This window comes from Pteropus medius, unplaced genomic scaffold (assembly GCF_902729225.1).
Source record: "Pteropus medius unplaced genomic scaffold, Ma_sr-lr_union100, whole genome shotgun sequence".
Taxonomy (NCBI): Eukaryota; Metazoa; Chordata; class Mammalia; order Chiroptera; family Pteropodidae; genus Pteropus; species Pteropus medius.
The window spans coordinates 14,398,192-14,412,773 of record NW_024340699.1 but is presented as its reverse complement, the minus strand read 5'-3'; the positions used below and the strand labels follow the sequence as shown (position 1 = coordinate 14,412,773).

Sequence of the window (14,582 nt, the reverse complement as noted above, 5' to 3'; positions counted from 1 at the left end):
AGGGCGCACTTCCTTCCTGCCGGGGGGTCGGGCCCCCAGACCAGACAGCGTTCCACCTCCCTGTGACCCGGGTGATGGGCGGTCGGCTGAACGTGGGGTGTGCACCAAGCTCACTGTGTGTCCGTGTCTGCCCTCAGCTCAAGTGGACACCCCGTTCTACGAGGAGTGGTGGTTCCTCCTGGTGATGGCGCTGTCCAGCCTCGTCGTCCTGCTGCTGGTGGCGTTCGCCCTGGTCCTGCACGGGCAGAACAGGAAGTACAGGAGCTGCAGCGCAGGTGTGACCGTGCGCCCCGCCCAACTCCCCGCTCCCCCGCCCGCCCACGCCGCCCTGCCACGGGCCTCAGGCGATGAGACGGGTGCGCCCGCCCCCGCCCACCCCCGCCCGCGTGGGCCGGGTCCTGGGACCTGAGTCTGACCCCTCGCTTGACCCTCGCTCAGCTGCAGTCGTGGTTTAGAATCCGATTAGGAAGTGTGAGCATCGAACAGGTGACATGAACAGGTGACATGTCGCGGCACTCAGCACCGCGACGGCGATGGCCAGGGACAGCTCGGGTTTGGGCGTGGCTCGCAGGAGTCAGGGAAACATGGCGGTGGCCCCGCCTGTCTCACCGGCCACGTCTGGCTCTCGCCACACGGCCCGCGGCCCAGCTCTGAGCGCCCCGGGGGCTGGGCCACCCCTGCACCCCCAGCACGCGCTCCAGACATGGCGCATAGGGCTGCTCTGTGGGGTTTGCTGCTGGGCGGGTATCTGTCCTTAGAGGAAGGCACAGAGGGACAAGGGGCAAAGCCAGCCACCAAAGAGCCCCCCACGGCACGACTCCATTTGTAGGAAGGTCAGGAACGGATGTTTCTGGAACACAGGACAGTGTCACCTCTCGGTGGAGATGCCTGAGCAGAGAGGGTGCCTGGGGGGCCCTCAGGGGGCTGAAACGCCACTGCAGGCACTTAGGATCAGGACGCTTCACGCGCTTCATCACCTCGGTGTTTAAAGACTTATCACAGTTAACAGAAGACCACTTCCTCCCACGACCAGAACATAGCTGCGCCCAGCGTGGCCTGCTCTACCCCAGGCAGCAGCATCCCACAGCTGTGGCTGGGGCCGGGACATGGCAGTCCCCCGGGGCCACCGGGGCCACAGCACAGGACCCGTCTGAAGCCACCTCCCCATCTCCCACCAGCTCATCTGTCCTAGGCAGGCTGCTCCGAGGCGAGGCTCGCCTGCGGAGAAGCTGCCCCCTCGAGCTGCCCTGTTAGCCCTCTGGGCCCGCAGGGGTCCAGCTGCCAGCTGCATCGCCATGGGCCGAAAGGGTTAATAACTCCAGGCCCTGCCTCACCACTCACTTTGTAGCATTAAGCGCTTCATCCCTCCGAGAAAGGATTTATTTTTTCTGTGTAAATTCACTTCTAACAAGTGTTCCTAAATCAGATTTTATTCCCGTGGGATTTACAGCGTATGACTGGCACATCGTCTCCCTGAGTTACTGCTCTCACAGAACCCCGCGTCTGCCCAGGGGCCCTCCCCGCCTCTCATCCCCCTCCCCATCTGGAGGGCAGCCCCAAAAAGGCAGGGCAGCCGTGGCCTCTGCGGCCCAGCCTCAAGCGCTTGACCTTGACCAGATGTCTGCCCGCCCACGCCCCCCGCTCGGCCCCTTCCTCCCTGCCCTTCCGACCAGGTTTCCCATCCCGTCCACCCGGATACCCCTCCCCAGCAACCACATCTCTTATTTACAGCTCTCTCTCTCTGTTCTGTTAGCTTTTTTTCGGCTTTGAGAGGTGCAGGGCCCCCCACAGGGGCACCCTTGGGGGTTAGAGGTGGGGATGAACCGAGCAATCTACAGAGCCCCTGGAATGTGCTCAGGCAGAGCCCTGCAGGCTGGCACAGCGGGACCCTAACAGATAAAGCCAGGCGGCTTTTCTGGCTGTTGCTGAAACAGCTCGTAGTCTGGCGGGGGAGAGAGAGGCAGACGGAACGAGCGGACGTGTTCGCACACACGGGAGCTGCAGCTGGCGGGGGGGGACGGGGGCGAGCTCGGGAATCGGGCCAGGCCAAGGCTGCCTGAGCCGGGGCCTGGAGGAGGCTGGAGAGGGGAAGTTGCTCTCTCGGGCTTCTAGAACGTTCTCTGGCGCCGTGACATTTGAGCTGTGATCTGAAGGAAGGAGCGAGTAAGCCGGAGGACGTCAGGGCAGGGCAGGCCGGCCCAGGCCCAGGGACCGCCGTGAGGACCTGGACCTTCACGGAGGGCAGAGTGCGAAGCCGAAGGGAACACTTTGGCTCCTTGTAACTCCACTGTCGTTCAGTGGCTCTGCTGATGTGTTTCAGAATGTGTTTTGATGTGCATTCAATTTTTTTTTTTTCAAAAGTGGCTTTTAGTGACAGTTGTGGCACCATCGCCACAGGCTGAGAGCGTTTCATCGCCTCGAAGAGAAATCGTGGCCCTGTAGCCCCGTGTACATTTACTTTCTAGTTACTATTGTAGGGTTATAGAGTTTTTTGAAATGTATTGGACATTTCATTTTCCTGGTTTTTTTTTTAAGCGTGCGTTCTGATGACTCCTTAATCGAACGCTAATCGCACTGGCATTTTGGTGTCAGGCGGCATCAACCCCAAAACGCTCACATGGCCGTTTTGCATCGTGATTCACATGGAGCTTCTGTCCCCAGCTCGATGGGGCACGCTGGGCCGCGCCGGTCGGCGGAGCCGCGGCGGGCCCTTTACCGAAGCCTGTGCCCACTTTCCCGCTCTGACTTCAGGCAAAGGCCTCTCCAACGTGGAGGAGTCCGTGACGCTGGACAACGGAGGCTTCGCCGCCTTGGAGCTCAACAGCCGCCACCTCAACGTCAAGAACACCTTCTCGAAGAAGAACGGGGCCAGGTAGGGACTCGGCAGCCGCAGCCCCACGTGCCACACCTGCCCAGGACCCGGACACTGGCCCGAGACCCGTCCTCGTCCGCCGGTCCCACCAAATCCCAACAGGGCGGGCTGAGTCCAGGAGGGCGGTCAGAGGCCCCTGGAGACATGAAGAGAAGGCAGGAGGCAGCCGTGCAGGGACGTGACCTGGGGAGACCCCCCAGCGCCGGGCTGGCCTCCCTGTCACCTGGCACGAGGCTTAAGCTGAGGCGGGCTGGTCCTTCGTTGTATCGGTTGCTCAGTGGGGTCACAGGCCGATGACAGCCTCTGCTTCGGACCTGACGAGGGCCAGAGGGCAAGGCGGGGGGCCCCGGGCGGCTGCCTCTCGCCAGAGCTGCCTGAGCAGAGGCCACCGTCCCGGTCCCAGGTCCCCGCCCCGGCCGAGCCCCGGCGGGCTGCACTACTCAGACGAGGACATCTGCAGCAAATACAATGGGGCCGTGCTGGCCGAGACCGTGAACCTCAAGGAGAAGCCTGTGGACGCGTCGGAGTCCGAGGTCAGTGCCCGCGGCCGCCGTTTCCCCGTCTGCGTTCTCAGGGGCCACATGTCCTGTCCCACTGGAGTCTCACAGTGACACACGGCTCCCTCTCCAGATGAGAGCACAGGAGCCCCGAGCTCAGACCACAGCCCCCCGTGGCCCTGCAGCCCCTCGCGTAGCCCCGAGCCTGGTCCCGGGAGGAGCGGGCGAGGACGAGGCGGACGGTGACCGCGCACCCCGCGGCTCACGCGTGTGCTGCCCGGCGCCGGCCCGTGCCGGGCGCATTGGTGCCGGAGGCCACGTGCCGGGCCAGCTCCTGAGCAGCACTGCGCCCGAAGCTGCCTCCGACCCGAAGGCCGTTCCCGTTCGTCTGCGCTCAGGGATAAACCGGCACGTTGTAGAGGTGACTGCAGAGCTCGGTGGCCTCTAGACCCTGGCTGGGGAGGCAGAGGGCCTGAGCCTGCAGCACTGACAGAAACCGGGGCCCCCCGCCCCCCACACTGCTTCCCCTCCCACCAGCCTCGTACTGCAGAGGGAGCTTCGTCACAGCAGGGCCGGGTCAGTCACAGGCTCCGGGGACGTCCCGCCCGACACGCACCCCTGTCCTCAGGGACCAGCGAGCAGTGGGACCAGGGAGAGCTCGCCCGCCTGGGACCCGCCACCTTCGTGTCGGGTCATGGACTGAGCGGGTCCCGGGTGCGGGGCCCCGTGAGGGAGCAGGGAGGGACACTGTCGGGAGGCAGCCGTGGGGGCGCCGAGAAGGGATCAGCACCCCCACTGGGGGGCGTCTCCCCCCGAGCGCTGTCTCAGCATCTCGCACCCCCAGGTGGGTCCCTGTCACGTCTCGGCCTTGCGTTTCGGATATGCCAGGCTGTGGGAGGGAGGAAAATCACCAGGCCATTTGCTGGACACGCAGGCCTACCCCACCTCTCGGCATTTACACTCTAAATCAATATTTAATCTAGAATAAGTCTCACCTTCATTTTGACCTGAATTCAGGCCTTATTGAGCCCTGAGGCTCAATAAAATGGCTTCTTCTAAATCATGGTGTCTATGAGAACTCCCGGGGAGACGGGACAGCAGGCGGGGCCCCGTGACACCTGCCCTGCCCTGCATCGTGGGTCTGCGCCGTAGCCCTGGGCATGGGGAAAGCAGCGAGCAGCTGTGCCTCTGTTCAGAAAGGGCACGTTTGTCTGAAATCGAGGGTGCGGTCCTCCGGCCCGTGTCCCCAGAGCTTAGCTGGACTCGCCCAGCCCCACCTCCTCCAGCCCAGCGCCTCGGCGCCGTTCCTGGGGCAGCCAGAATGGGATTCGTGATGGAAAGCAGGCCGTCCGCTTCTCCTCTCTCCACGTGGGGTTTGGAGATTCAGACTCAGCCGGTTGTTACGGAGGCTTAGTAAATGCACGGCAGCACCGGCCGGGCGTGCACATGCATGCGTACATGCGTGCACACGTACGCGTGTGCCTAAGCGCACGCACAGGCATGGGGACAGACGAGGGAAGAAGGGAGGACAGGGGGACACGGAGCCCACACGTGATCCCGCCAGGAGGTTGTGACGATCCTCACGTACACGGGGGACGCCGGGCTTCCTCACCGCCGCCTCCCGCCAGGCCCCGTGGGGTGCGGGGTGAGGACTCGGCGCCTGGTTCCCAGGTGGAGAACGTGGGACTCGGCGCCTGGTTCCCAGGTGGAGAACGTGGGACTCGGCGCCTGGTTCCCAGGTGGAGAACGTGGGACTCGGCGCCTGGTTCCCAGGTGGAGAACGTGGGACCCGTCTTCTCCCCAGAGTCCTTTGCCCTGGAATCTTGCTAGGTCCTGATGTGGGGCCTTCTGGATTCGGGAGATCTGCAGACCCAGATGGGAAGCGCCGGCTCAGGTGGGAACGTTCCCTCCGGACCACGCCTTTTCAACAACCGGATTGAGCCGTAATTCCCACGCCACACGATTGACCCGTTTGGCATATCGACCGTTTAGTTAGGAGCGTGTTTTCGACTTCTTCATACTAGTGAATTTTCCGAATTTTCTTCTGTTATTGCATTTTAATTTTATGACATTGTGGCCAGAGAACGTCCTTTGTATATTTAAAATCCTTTTCAAATCACCACGTCTTGTTTTGTGGCCCAGCATACGGTCTACGCTGGGGAAGTGTCTCAGATTCATCTGAAAAGAAGGTGTTGTCCTGCCACTGCTGTGTGCGTGGCGTGTCCTGCGTGTGTCCTTGGGGCCTGGTCGGTTCACAGTGTCGTCTTCGGTGTTTTCGATCTGCCGTCTGTCACCATACGAAGTCTCCGGCCACCTTCACTGACCTACCTGTTTCTCCCTCCAGTCCCGTCAGCTTCGGCTCCACGCATTTGGGCCGCGCTTGGGGCTCACGCTTGCAGTCACGGTGTCTTCTTGACGGGCTGGCTCTCCCGTGGGCGTAGCACGGCCCTCCCCGTCCCCGGTCACAGTCCTTATCGGAAAGCCCGTCGCGTCTGGTGCCGGCAGAGCGGCTCCGATGCTCTTGCGATCCGTCTGCGTGGTGTACCGGGCCCACCCTCTCCCTCTCAAGCCGTGTGAATGTGTGAGTCTGAGACGCGCCCCTCGCAGACAGCGCACAGTTGGATCCTGTCGCTCTGTTCGCTCCGCCAGCCTGCGCCGTCTCGCTGGAGTGTTTGATCTGTTCGCGGCTGGCGCAATCGCAGCCAAGCTCGGATGAATCCGCCGTCGTGACCCGAGCCCTCTGCGTGTCTCGCACGTCCCCTCCCTCACATTCCCGTTCCTGTGTGCTCCCCGCGGCGTGTCCCAGGCTCCCTTTCAGTCCTTCTGGTTTTGCGTTGTCTGTATTTCAGCTGTTTCTGTTAGGGATTAGTATCAGCGTTTACTTCGGATTTAAGCTAAATTTCAGTGACGAACAGACTTTATTCTGTACAGCTCCTCTCTCTCCCTTTGCTATTATTAAACGTACTACGTCTGTAGTCATGTTGCGAGCTCGAGGACGCGTGTGTATAGTCATCACTGTGCAGAGCCGTCGGTCTTTTAAAGAGGTGGAGGGAAGGAGAGCCAGTTTGCGTTTAGAGTTTATCATTTTACCCTTCGCAGTTACTTTTCTGAGTCTCTGACACCCACTGGGGGTCACTGTCCCGCCACCCCCTTTGTGCCGCCTTCGTTAACTACGTCACATTTCTTTGTCATAGGCCCAAGAATACAGTCACACGCCCGCTGTTCTCGCGATTGCTCTTCGAACCAGACGAGAGCGGAAACACGCAGTTACACGATCTTTCATCATTACCTACGGAGTCACCTTTCTCGGTCTATTCCGTTTTCTCACGTGGCTACGAATTGCTGACCGCTGTCACTTGCTTTCAGCCTGACAATCTGCCTTTAGTATTTCTCGTAAGGCAGGTCCACTAGCACAGGATTTTTCTGTGTTTGTTTATCTCAGAATATCTTGATTTGTCTTTTTCAAAGTACTTTTGCTGAATTTAAGATTCTTGGCCTTGACTCCCCCGCCCCCCCGAAAAAAAAGATTTTAAGGACTGTTCTTGGTTGACAGTCTTTCATCGCTTTGAATCGCCTCTACCCCCCTTTTTGTTCTGATTAGACGTCAGCTGTTAACATTATTTGCGTCCCTTGTATGTGGTGAGTCATTTTTCTTTGGCTGGTCTCAAGAGCTTCTTTCTGTTTTTCTTCTGGTAAAATTTTGACTCTGATGTGTCTGGGAGCGGGTCTCGTTCCGTGTCTCTTCCTTGTAGTTTATCGAGCTGGGTGGGCGTGTAGATTATTTTATCAAATTTGAAGGTTTCTTAAGCCGTTATTACTTCCGCTGTTTTTTCTGCCGCTTCCCTCCCCCGCTTGTCCCCCGCGGCCTCTGCGCGCGATGCTCTCACACGCATCCGGTGCTTGTTCTTCCTCTTTGTCTAGTCTCAAGTGCAGCTCGAATCTACTCTGAGACGCTCCGGTGCATTTTCATTTTAGCTACGGAATTTCGCGACGCCGGAACTAGCTTCTCACTCGGTGATTTTAAAGTTGTTTCTCTCTCTTCGTCGATGTCCTTTACTTGGTGCGATGTCACCGTCAGACTTTGCCTCCTTATAAGACTGGTTTTCTTTAGTTCTCCGAACACGTAACGGTAGCTGCTTTCAACGTTTTCGCTAACACTGGGGCCTCCCCAGAGGCTGCCTCCTCGCTCTTCTGTGTACGGGTCACGTTTTCTGCGCTTTTGGAAACAGGTCATTGGGGGTAACGTATTGCAACAACTCTGAACGCTGATACCCACCTCCTCAGAAGGCCATTGTCGTTTGCTTATCCGCTCAGGTATTTGCCGGGTGACTTGGCCAGACGAGTTTGGTCTCGTTCGTGGGGACCCTCCCCGTGCCCCCAGTGGGGCGGCCCTGGGCATGCACGCGATCTCCGGGTGGCTCGTCTTAGCCACACTCTCTGTCTCCCTTTCCCGCCCCCCGTTCGGGTCCTGGGGGGCCCCCACTCCCGGCCCTCACCCGCTGCTCCCCGGCCACTTGCTAGCTCTGTTATTTCTGACAACGCCCAGAGTATAAATGACTCCGCCGTTAGGCCGGTTCAAGTCCAGCCAAGATGTCGTCGGTCTTTGAACTTAGCCCTGACCCCAAGAGGGCGCTCTCGCTGGCTCTCTGGGGAACGTCCACCTGGTCGATCGCTCCATTTCTCAGAATGACCAGCTTCCTCTTAGGTTGCAAACGAAGGAGCCCTCGTTCTGGTGGTCGGTCTCTGCCCCGTGCAGGACCCCTCAGGCACAGTGCCAAAGGTGGGGGTGGGGACAGCGTCCCTCTGCGCCGTGGTGACATACTGCTGTGCCGGTGGGTGCTGGGTGCACATGGTAGCCCCCGGTCTTCTGGGCCTGCCCCTCCCGTGTGGGGCTGCTTCCTACGGGCGAGCTGGGCTGAGGGCAGCTGGGGTCACGCTGCCCACTCTCGCCTGCCACACCTGGTGGTGTGGACCGTCCAACCGGTGCGTGAAGGCTGGGCAGGGGAAGGGACCCCAGCTGTTGGCCACACCTGCCTGGGACAGGATTCCGCCCCACGGGGCTGAGGGCGGGCGATTGGATGAGACAGGCCGGCAGCTTCCTCCTCCGGGTCAAACCAGGTTTCTGGGTGTGGACCTGGAGAGGGGCCGTCGTCGGGGCAACACCTGCCCGAGCAGTGCTCAGAGCTCGCCGGAGTCACACGGAGCTGGCGGGGGAAGCGGGCCATGGGCAAGCACCTCAGACTTGCTGTTTTTAGTGAAGTTTAGATTTTTCTGGAAAGTCTTTCTCCATTTGCTGTCTGCCATTGAAACCATTTAAATGGTGGTTTATAAACTAGTTGTCCCCAGTTAGACCATTGTCCCCTGGGGAGAGGACCCGCCGGGCTGCTCTCTGGGCCTCCTGGAAGTGTCCTCACAGTCACGGCCGGTGCTCTGACGGGGACGCGGGCTCTGACACCGGCTGGCCTGATGCCGCGTTGACTTCCGCCCGTTGCCCCCAGTTTATAGCACAGTCGAGCTACAGCCGCGTGGACAGAGTCCGCAGCAAGATCAGGAGGGGTCGGGGAGCGGCCCGGGCCCAGCTGCGGGCGGACCAGAAGCCGACGCGCTCGCTCCTAGCAGGACGGTCCAGACGGACCTAAGCTCGGACCCGGGTTTGAGATGTTTGTCCTCCCTCCCGAGAGCAGCTGCTAGGCCTAGCGCATTGCACACCGAGGCGCTGGGGGGAAAGCTCTGAGCTGGGGTTCAGCAGCGGTCTCGCCCGGTGTGGACGCAGGAGTCAGGGTGAGGCCATCCACGGAGCAGGCCCTCCCGCCCGCCCCCCGGAACTGGGGAGTCTGGCGTCAGAACCCCAGGGGTCCCTGCCCGCAGAGCCCCTCTGCGGAGCCCATGTTTCGCTGAGAGCACAGTGGCGCCATCTTTCTCTCCCTGGGGTAATTTTTTACCGTTTTCAGAAATACAGCTAAAGCGAAAATGCTGAGAATCGGTTCACAGGTGCACCAGAACCTTCCTAATTGAAGCCGCTCTGCATTAGGCCAGCGGCATCACGTGACAGCGGCCGCAGCTCTTTCTGTGTCTCCAGTTAGAAATAAGAGGGTCTGTCCCCACGTTACCGCCTGGTGGCTTATGAATTATATGAGGACTGCTGCTCGAATCACATTTTAAAAACTGTCGTTGAAACCCAAAAAAACAGTTCTCAAAACCTTTTACACTCCAGCCGATGTCGACCGGCCCCCTCAGACCCGACTAAGTCCGTGATCACGTTTGAGGCTGTCATCGCGCCACCGTGACACGGACATTATCTCTGCTGGCGGCTCGCCGGGCGTCTCTGCGCCTTCGGACACTCCCGCGGTCAGCCTCCCGCGGTTTCCTGGGAAACCAGCACACGTGGCCACTTCAGATCACACAGGAAACGCTCTTAAAAAGATCCCGTGGCATTTCTTTTTTGTCAGTAATTCTAACTCACTAAAATCCATCCCCATTAAAAAATGATAACGTCACATAAACGATAAGCAGCGGGCGGCCGGGGCAAGGATGGCGTGTGGGTCCGGCACGTCCTCGTGGGCGGTGGCGGGTCGAGCAGGCGCCGGGGTGGGCTCATGTGTCGCGTGACCCCGGTCGACCTCGCTGCTCTCCCGGGCTCTGTCCTGTGTCTCCTCCTTCCTGCTCAGCGGGTTTATCCTCCCACGGGGACTTTGGGACCACGCGGCTGGACCCTTGGGCCCCGGCCACTCAGGGCTCACGGCCGCCATTTGTCCCCACGTGCAGAACTCTGCTCTGCCAGGTGCAGTGAGGAAAGTCCCAGGGCAGTTTCCGATTGGCTCAGCGTATGTCACGTGCCCACCCGTTAGCCAGACACTGTTTTCTGCGGGACAAGCCGTCGGCCCCCGGAAAAGGTGGAGAAGGGTCACTTCCTGAACCACCCCAGACCGGGCCTCCGGCCAGGACCTCTTCCCGGCCCTCACGTTTGTCACGGACCCCTCTCTCCATGCTGTGGGACTTTCGGATCTTTGGTCAACACAGGTACTAGGCAGGTCTGAGAGAAACCGTTTCACTAATGACGTACACGTGGCAGTGGTGGGGACACCTGACACATTCATTCCCTCGGCAGGGCTGGGCGTGACTGGGAGAGCGCGGGTGCCCCCGGCCCGCGCCTCCGTGCCACCTGCCCATTGCACCCCCGGCTGCAGGGAGGGGCGGGGGAGAGGAGTGCCCGCAGGGCCACCACCGGGGCACTGCTGGTGCGAGCGACCACGCATTGACGATGTGTCCACCGCCCGGGAGACTTGGTGTAAGACCCACCCACATAAAGTCTCTGACGTTTTACAAAGCTGTGCTTGCAGGCGTCCCAAAGTGCCACCAGAAGCCTTTACTTCTGCCACCCCTGGCTGCGGTGCCAGGGCTGGGCCTGGCCTCACTCTGCCCCTAGCCAGGGTGCCCCGGGCTTCTGTGGCTCTTGGTTCTTTCAGACGTAAAATGGGGAGATCGAGCCCATGGTGGCTTCTCACGCTTTCCTCACGAGCATCCTTTGCAGTGGGGACGGTGGCTGGGGAGGACCCAGCACACGGAGGCCGGGGACGCGGTGTGAAGGGGCGAAGGCTTGACTCTCATATTCGGCCCTCGGGGCGTCAAGAACCCCGACCCCAGCTTGTGACCCTGGTGCTGAATTGCCATCGCCCATCCTGAGTGTTCTGTGACTGTGTCACCAGAAAGGCTGCCTCGGGGCACCAGCCCGTGTCCTTCCTCTCAGCGTCAGGAGGTTCGGAGCCAAAATCGGGCCTGAAGATGTGACGGGGACTGGGCACAGCTCCCTCTTCTCCCCAGCAGCTGCAGAGCTTGGCCCTAAGCCCCATGGGGCCTCCAGGGAACAGAAGAGTGAAGTGTCACAAAGCCTGATCTCTTATCTGGGACCCTTAAGGCCAGATTGCTCAAGGATTCTGTATTTTCCGGAGACTCGGTGACAGACTATGTGACATCTTGGGCGGGCTCAGGGCAGCAGTCTGAGATGGAACCTGTGATGCTTCTGTACTGAGTAGGTCCCCACCGGCTCAGGTGAACTCAGGTGAGCTCAGGTGAGCAAGCGCCAGGGATGCAGCACGGCCAGGCTTCACCCGAGACAAGCCGGAAAGGCAGCTTTTGATTCCGGAGCATCGCGGGTTTGGGAATTACGGGTGAGGGGGTGTCGACCTACTTGCTGATGAAAGGGGCGCCTGGAGCTGGGGACCAGTCCCTCGTCCACTGCGATGGCAGGAGCCTGGGGGTGCAGGGCTCAAGCATGGGCTCCCACCCGCCCGCGCCCCTGAGCAGCTCACAGGTTCCTCTGAACCTCTTTCTTCATCCGTAAAACGGGGACAGGTAACCCCCACCTCAGAGGGTCGCCGTGCGGTCGCCCACGTCCTGCGGTGGGTTAACCTGCTGTGCGGTAGTATCCACGGAGAAGAGGCCACCGTCACTTCCAGCGTCACCCTCGTCCTCACCCAGTCACGGGGGAGTGGGTGTTCCTTGCGCCTTGGGTATGAGGGTGGGGACACTCGTCAGCCCTGCATTCACGTGGGCTTGACCCAGTGAGGGCAGAGGGCCACGGATGCGGTCAGCTGCCGACAGCTTGTGGTGCCGTAATACGAACGGTTACATTTAATGCCCCGAAAAGCCCCAATCTGTGACTTAACGACTTTCACATAAACAGACCAGTTGGAGCCAGGCTCCCATTCTGCCCGGGGAATTTCAGGACACTCCGGCCCCACCCTCTGCTCAGCCTTCAGGCTTCAGGGACAGGATGCGAGATTCCCCAGGGACACTTAGCCCCCCCATCAGAGCTTCCTGCGTGGGGGCCGGTGGGGTCGGCCGCTCTCAGTCCGTCAGGTGAGGGAGAGGGAGGCAGGCACGTCACTCACAGCCTTTGTCTCTGTGCAGACTCCAGACTCCACGTAAAGTGAGGTAGAGTGAGGGCGAGCAGGCCACCGCCCTCCCCCCACTGCATGCCGTGGATGGGGACACGCATCCCTGCCACCCAGACCCCCCGTCGGGAGAGGAGCCACGCCCAGGACTCTGGGCTCCCACGAAACTTCCCTGGTGATCCTGGACAGCATTTGGGGGTCGCTCACTCCTTGACATGCCACCCAGGCCTCCTGACACCCTCTGGGGACAGGGAAAGGGCAGGTGTGGCTGGCCCAGCTGGGGACCGGAGCCCAGAGCAGCCTGGCCTGCCAGCCGGGCAGCGAGGACAGAGCGAGCTCCCGGCTCCCTGCTCGACCTTCGGGCTGGCAGCCACCGTGTCCGAAGCCTTGTTCCTGGAAGCCCTGTCCCCTGTCCCCTGGGGCAGGGAGGAGCCCGGCGTTTCTGGGTCGGGGGCATCGTGGTGGGGGACCCCGCAGACCCTGGGCAGCTGTGGATGGCCCCACTGGGTGACAGAGCCTGAGGGTGGGTCCCAGACAGGGAGACCAAAGCCCTTTGCCCCCTTGTGAGGGAGACCGAATCCCTCCGCCCCCTTGTGACAGGCTCACCTCAGCCGCCAGGGTCCCTGCAGGGACTTCAGGTCAAACCAAGGGCCGTGAAACACGTGAGGGAGAGTTTTAAGAAAACGACAGCTGTGTGGACTCAATGTTCTTACTGGAAACTGCTGATTTATAAAGAGAAAGGGGGGACCCTCGGCGGGACTGATCACACCGGGGCTGCCCAGGTCCCCTCCTGCACCCAGGGGTGTGGCCGGGCTCTCAGTGCCCGGGAGGGCGGGGCCCGGAAGGCAGACGTCACGGTACAGGTAGGGGTGGCTTCCCGAGCCTCCCGCAGAAATGCGCGTGCCACAGGGGACACACGCGCTCACCTCCAGCGCTCGGGGTGTCCCTGCGGTGTGGGCAGGTGGCATCACAGCCACCCAAAGACCCAAACCTTCCCATGCCCCAGCCCCGCGGACGCCCTCCCCGCTGTCCTCATGACTGTGGACGCCCTCCTCAGTGCCCCCCGTGACCGCATGCCCGTGTCCCCCATGACAGCATGCCCGTGTCCCCCGGTGTCACCATGATGGCATCTTCATGTCCCCTGGTGTCCCCATGACTACCAGACGCCCACCCCGGTGTCCCCGTGACGAATGTCCCCGTGTCCCTGGTGTCCTCCATGACTGCATCCCATTGTCCCCGATTGTCTGTGGCCGGTGTCCCCATGTCCTCCGTGACCCGATGTCCCGCATCCCCCGGTTTCCCCTGACGGTATCCCTGTGTCCCCCCAGTGTCCGCATGACCGCATGCCCGTGTCCCCCGGTGTCCCCGTGACAGCGTCCTTGTGTCCCCGTGTCCCCCAGGGCACCGGCTCCGAGTCCGAGGACGTGCCTCCGCCGCACTCCTTCGTCAACCACTACCTGAGCGACCCCACCTACTACAGCTCCTGGAAGCGGAGGGCCCCGCACAGGTACGAGGCGGCGGCGGGGGCCGAGGGCCCGCACCTGCACGCGGTGGTCACCACGCAGAGCGCCGTGTTCGCGCCCGCCGGCCCCGGCGCCCGGACCCCGCTGGCCGGCTTCTCCTCCTTCGTGTGAGCGGCCCTGGGCCCCTGCTCGCTGGGACAGTGGCCTGCGACGGCCGAGCTCGCGTCTGCTGGGGAAGGACCGGCAGGCGACGGCTGCACCCGCCGGTGAACTCCGGGCTTCGCTAGGACCGTTTTCTATGGCTTTTTGTGCCGCGGCTGCAGGAAGCGGGTTTCCTCGTGTTTCTTTTCTTTTTACGAGAAGGCGTCTCTCTCTGGTGCGGTGTCTTGTCGCCGCCGACCTCGGAAGACCTCGCACGTCCCCGGCCCTGGGCTTCTCCACCCCGGGCGCGGCCAGGAGGCCGGAGGGCTGGGACCGGAGGGCCAAGCGGGACCTCGCCCACCTCCGGGCCGCCGGCCTCTCTACCTCCGCCCGCGGGAGCCGGCGGGACGCCCCGCGACGGCTCAGGGCCCGCGCCCTCCTGGGCCTCGCAGCCTGGCGTCGGCCTGGGCCCCGCGGCTCCTGGGCCGGCCGCGTCCGTCTCCGCAATGTTCCCCCTCAGCAGCTGCCGGACGAGGAGCCAGCTCCGAGGTCCCGGCAGCCGGGCGGGAGACGCCGAGGGGGCGTCCTCCGGGGCGTCCTCGGCCCAGTGACAGCCTGGCGGCTGCCTCCGTGTCCCCCCGGCGCTGAGACACTCGGGGCTTTTCCTCCCCTTGCTCTCCTCACCCCCGACAGTGCAGGGGCAGGACTCGCCCCC

At 61.8% G+C, this 14,582-nt stretch overlaps 1 protein-coding gene across 1 annotated transcript in view; it reads left to right on the top strand.

Annotated features, from left to right (window-relative positions):
* SDK1 (sidekick cell adhesion molecule 1) overlaps positions 1-13,985 on the top strand; it is a 384,821-nt gene extending 370,836 nt beyond the window's left edge. Inside the window, exons 42-45 of the mRNA XM_039878899.1 lie at positions 138-275; positions 2,752-2,872; positions 3,276-3,405; positions 13,664-13,985. Of these exons, the coding sequence (XP_039734833.1) occupies positions 138-275; positions 2,752-2,872; positions 3,276-3,405; positions 13,664-13,897 (623 nt within the window). The 3' untranslated portion in view covers positions 13,898-13,985. The remainder of the gene's footprint in view (positions 1-137; positions 276-2,751; positions 2,873-3,275; positions 3,406-13,663) is intronic.
* Positions 13,986-14,582: the final 597 nt, after the last annotated feature.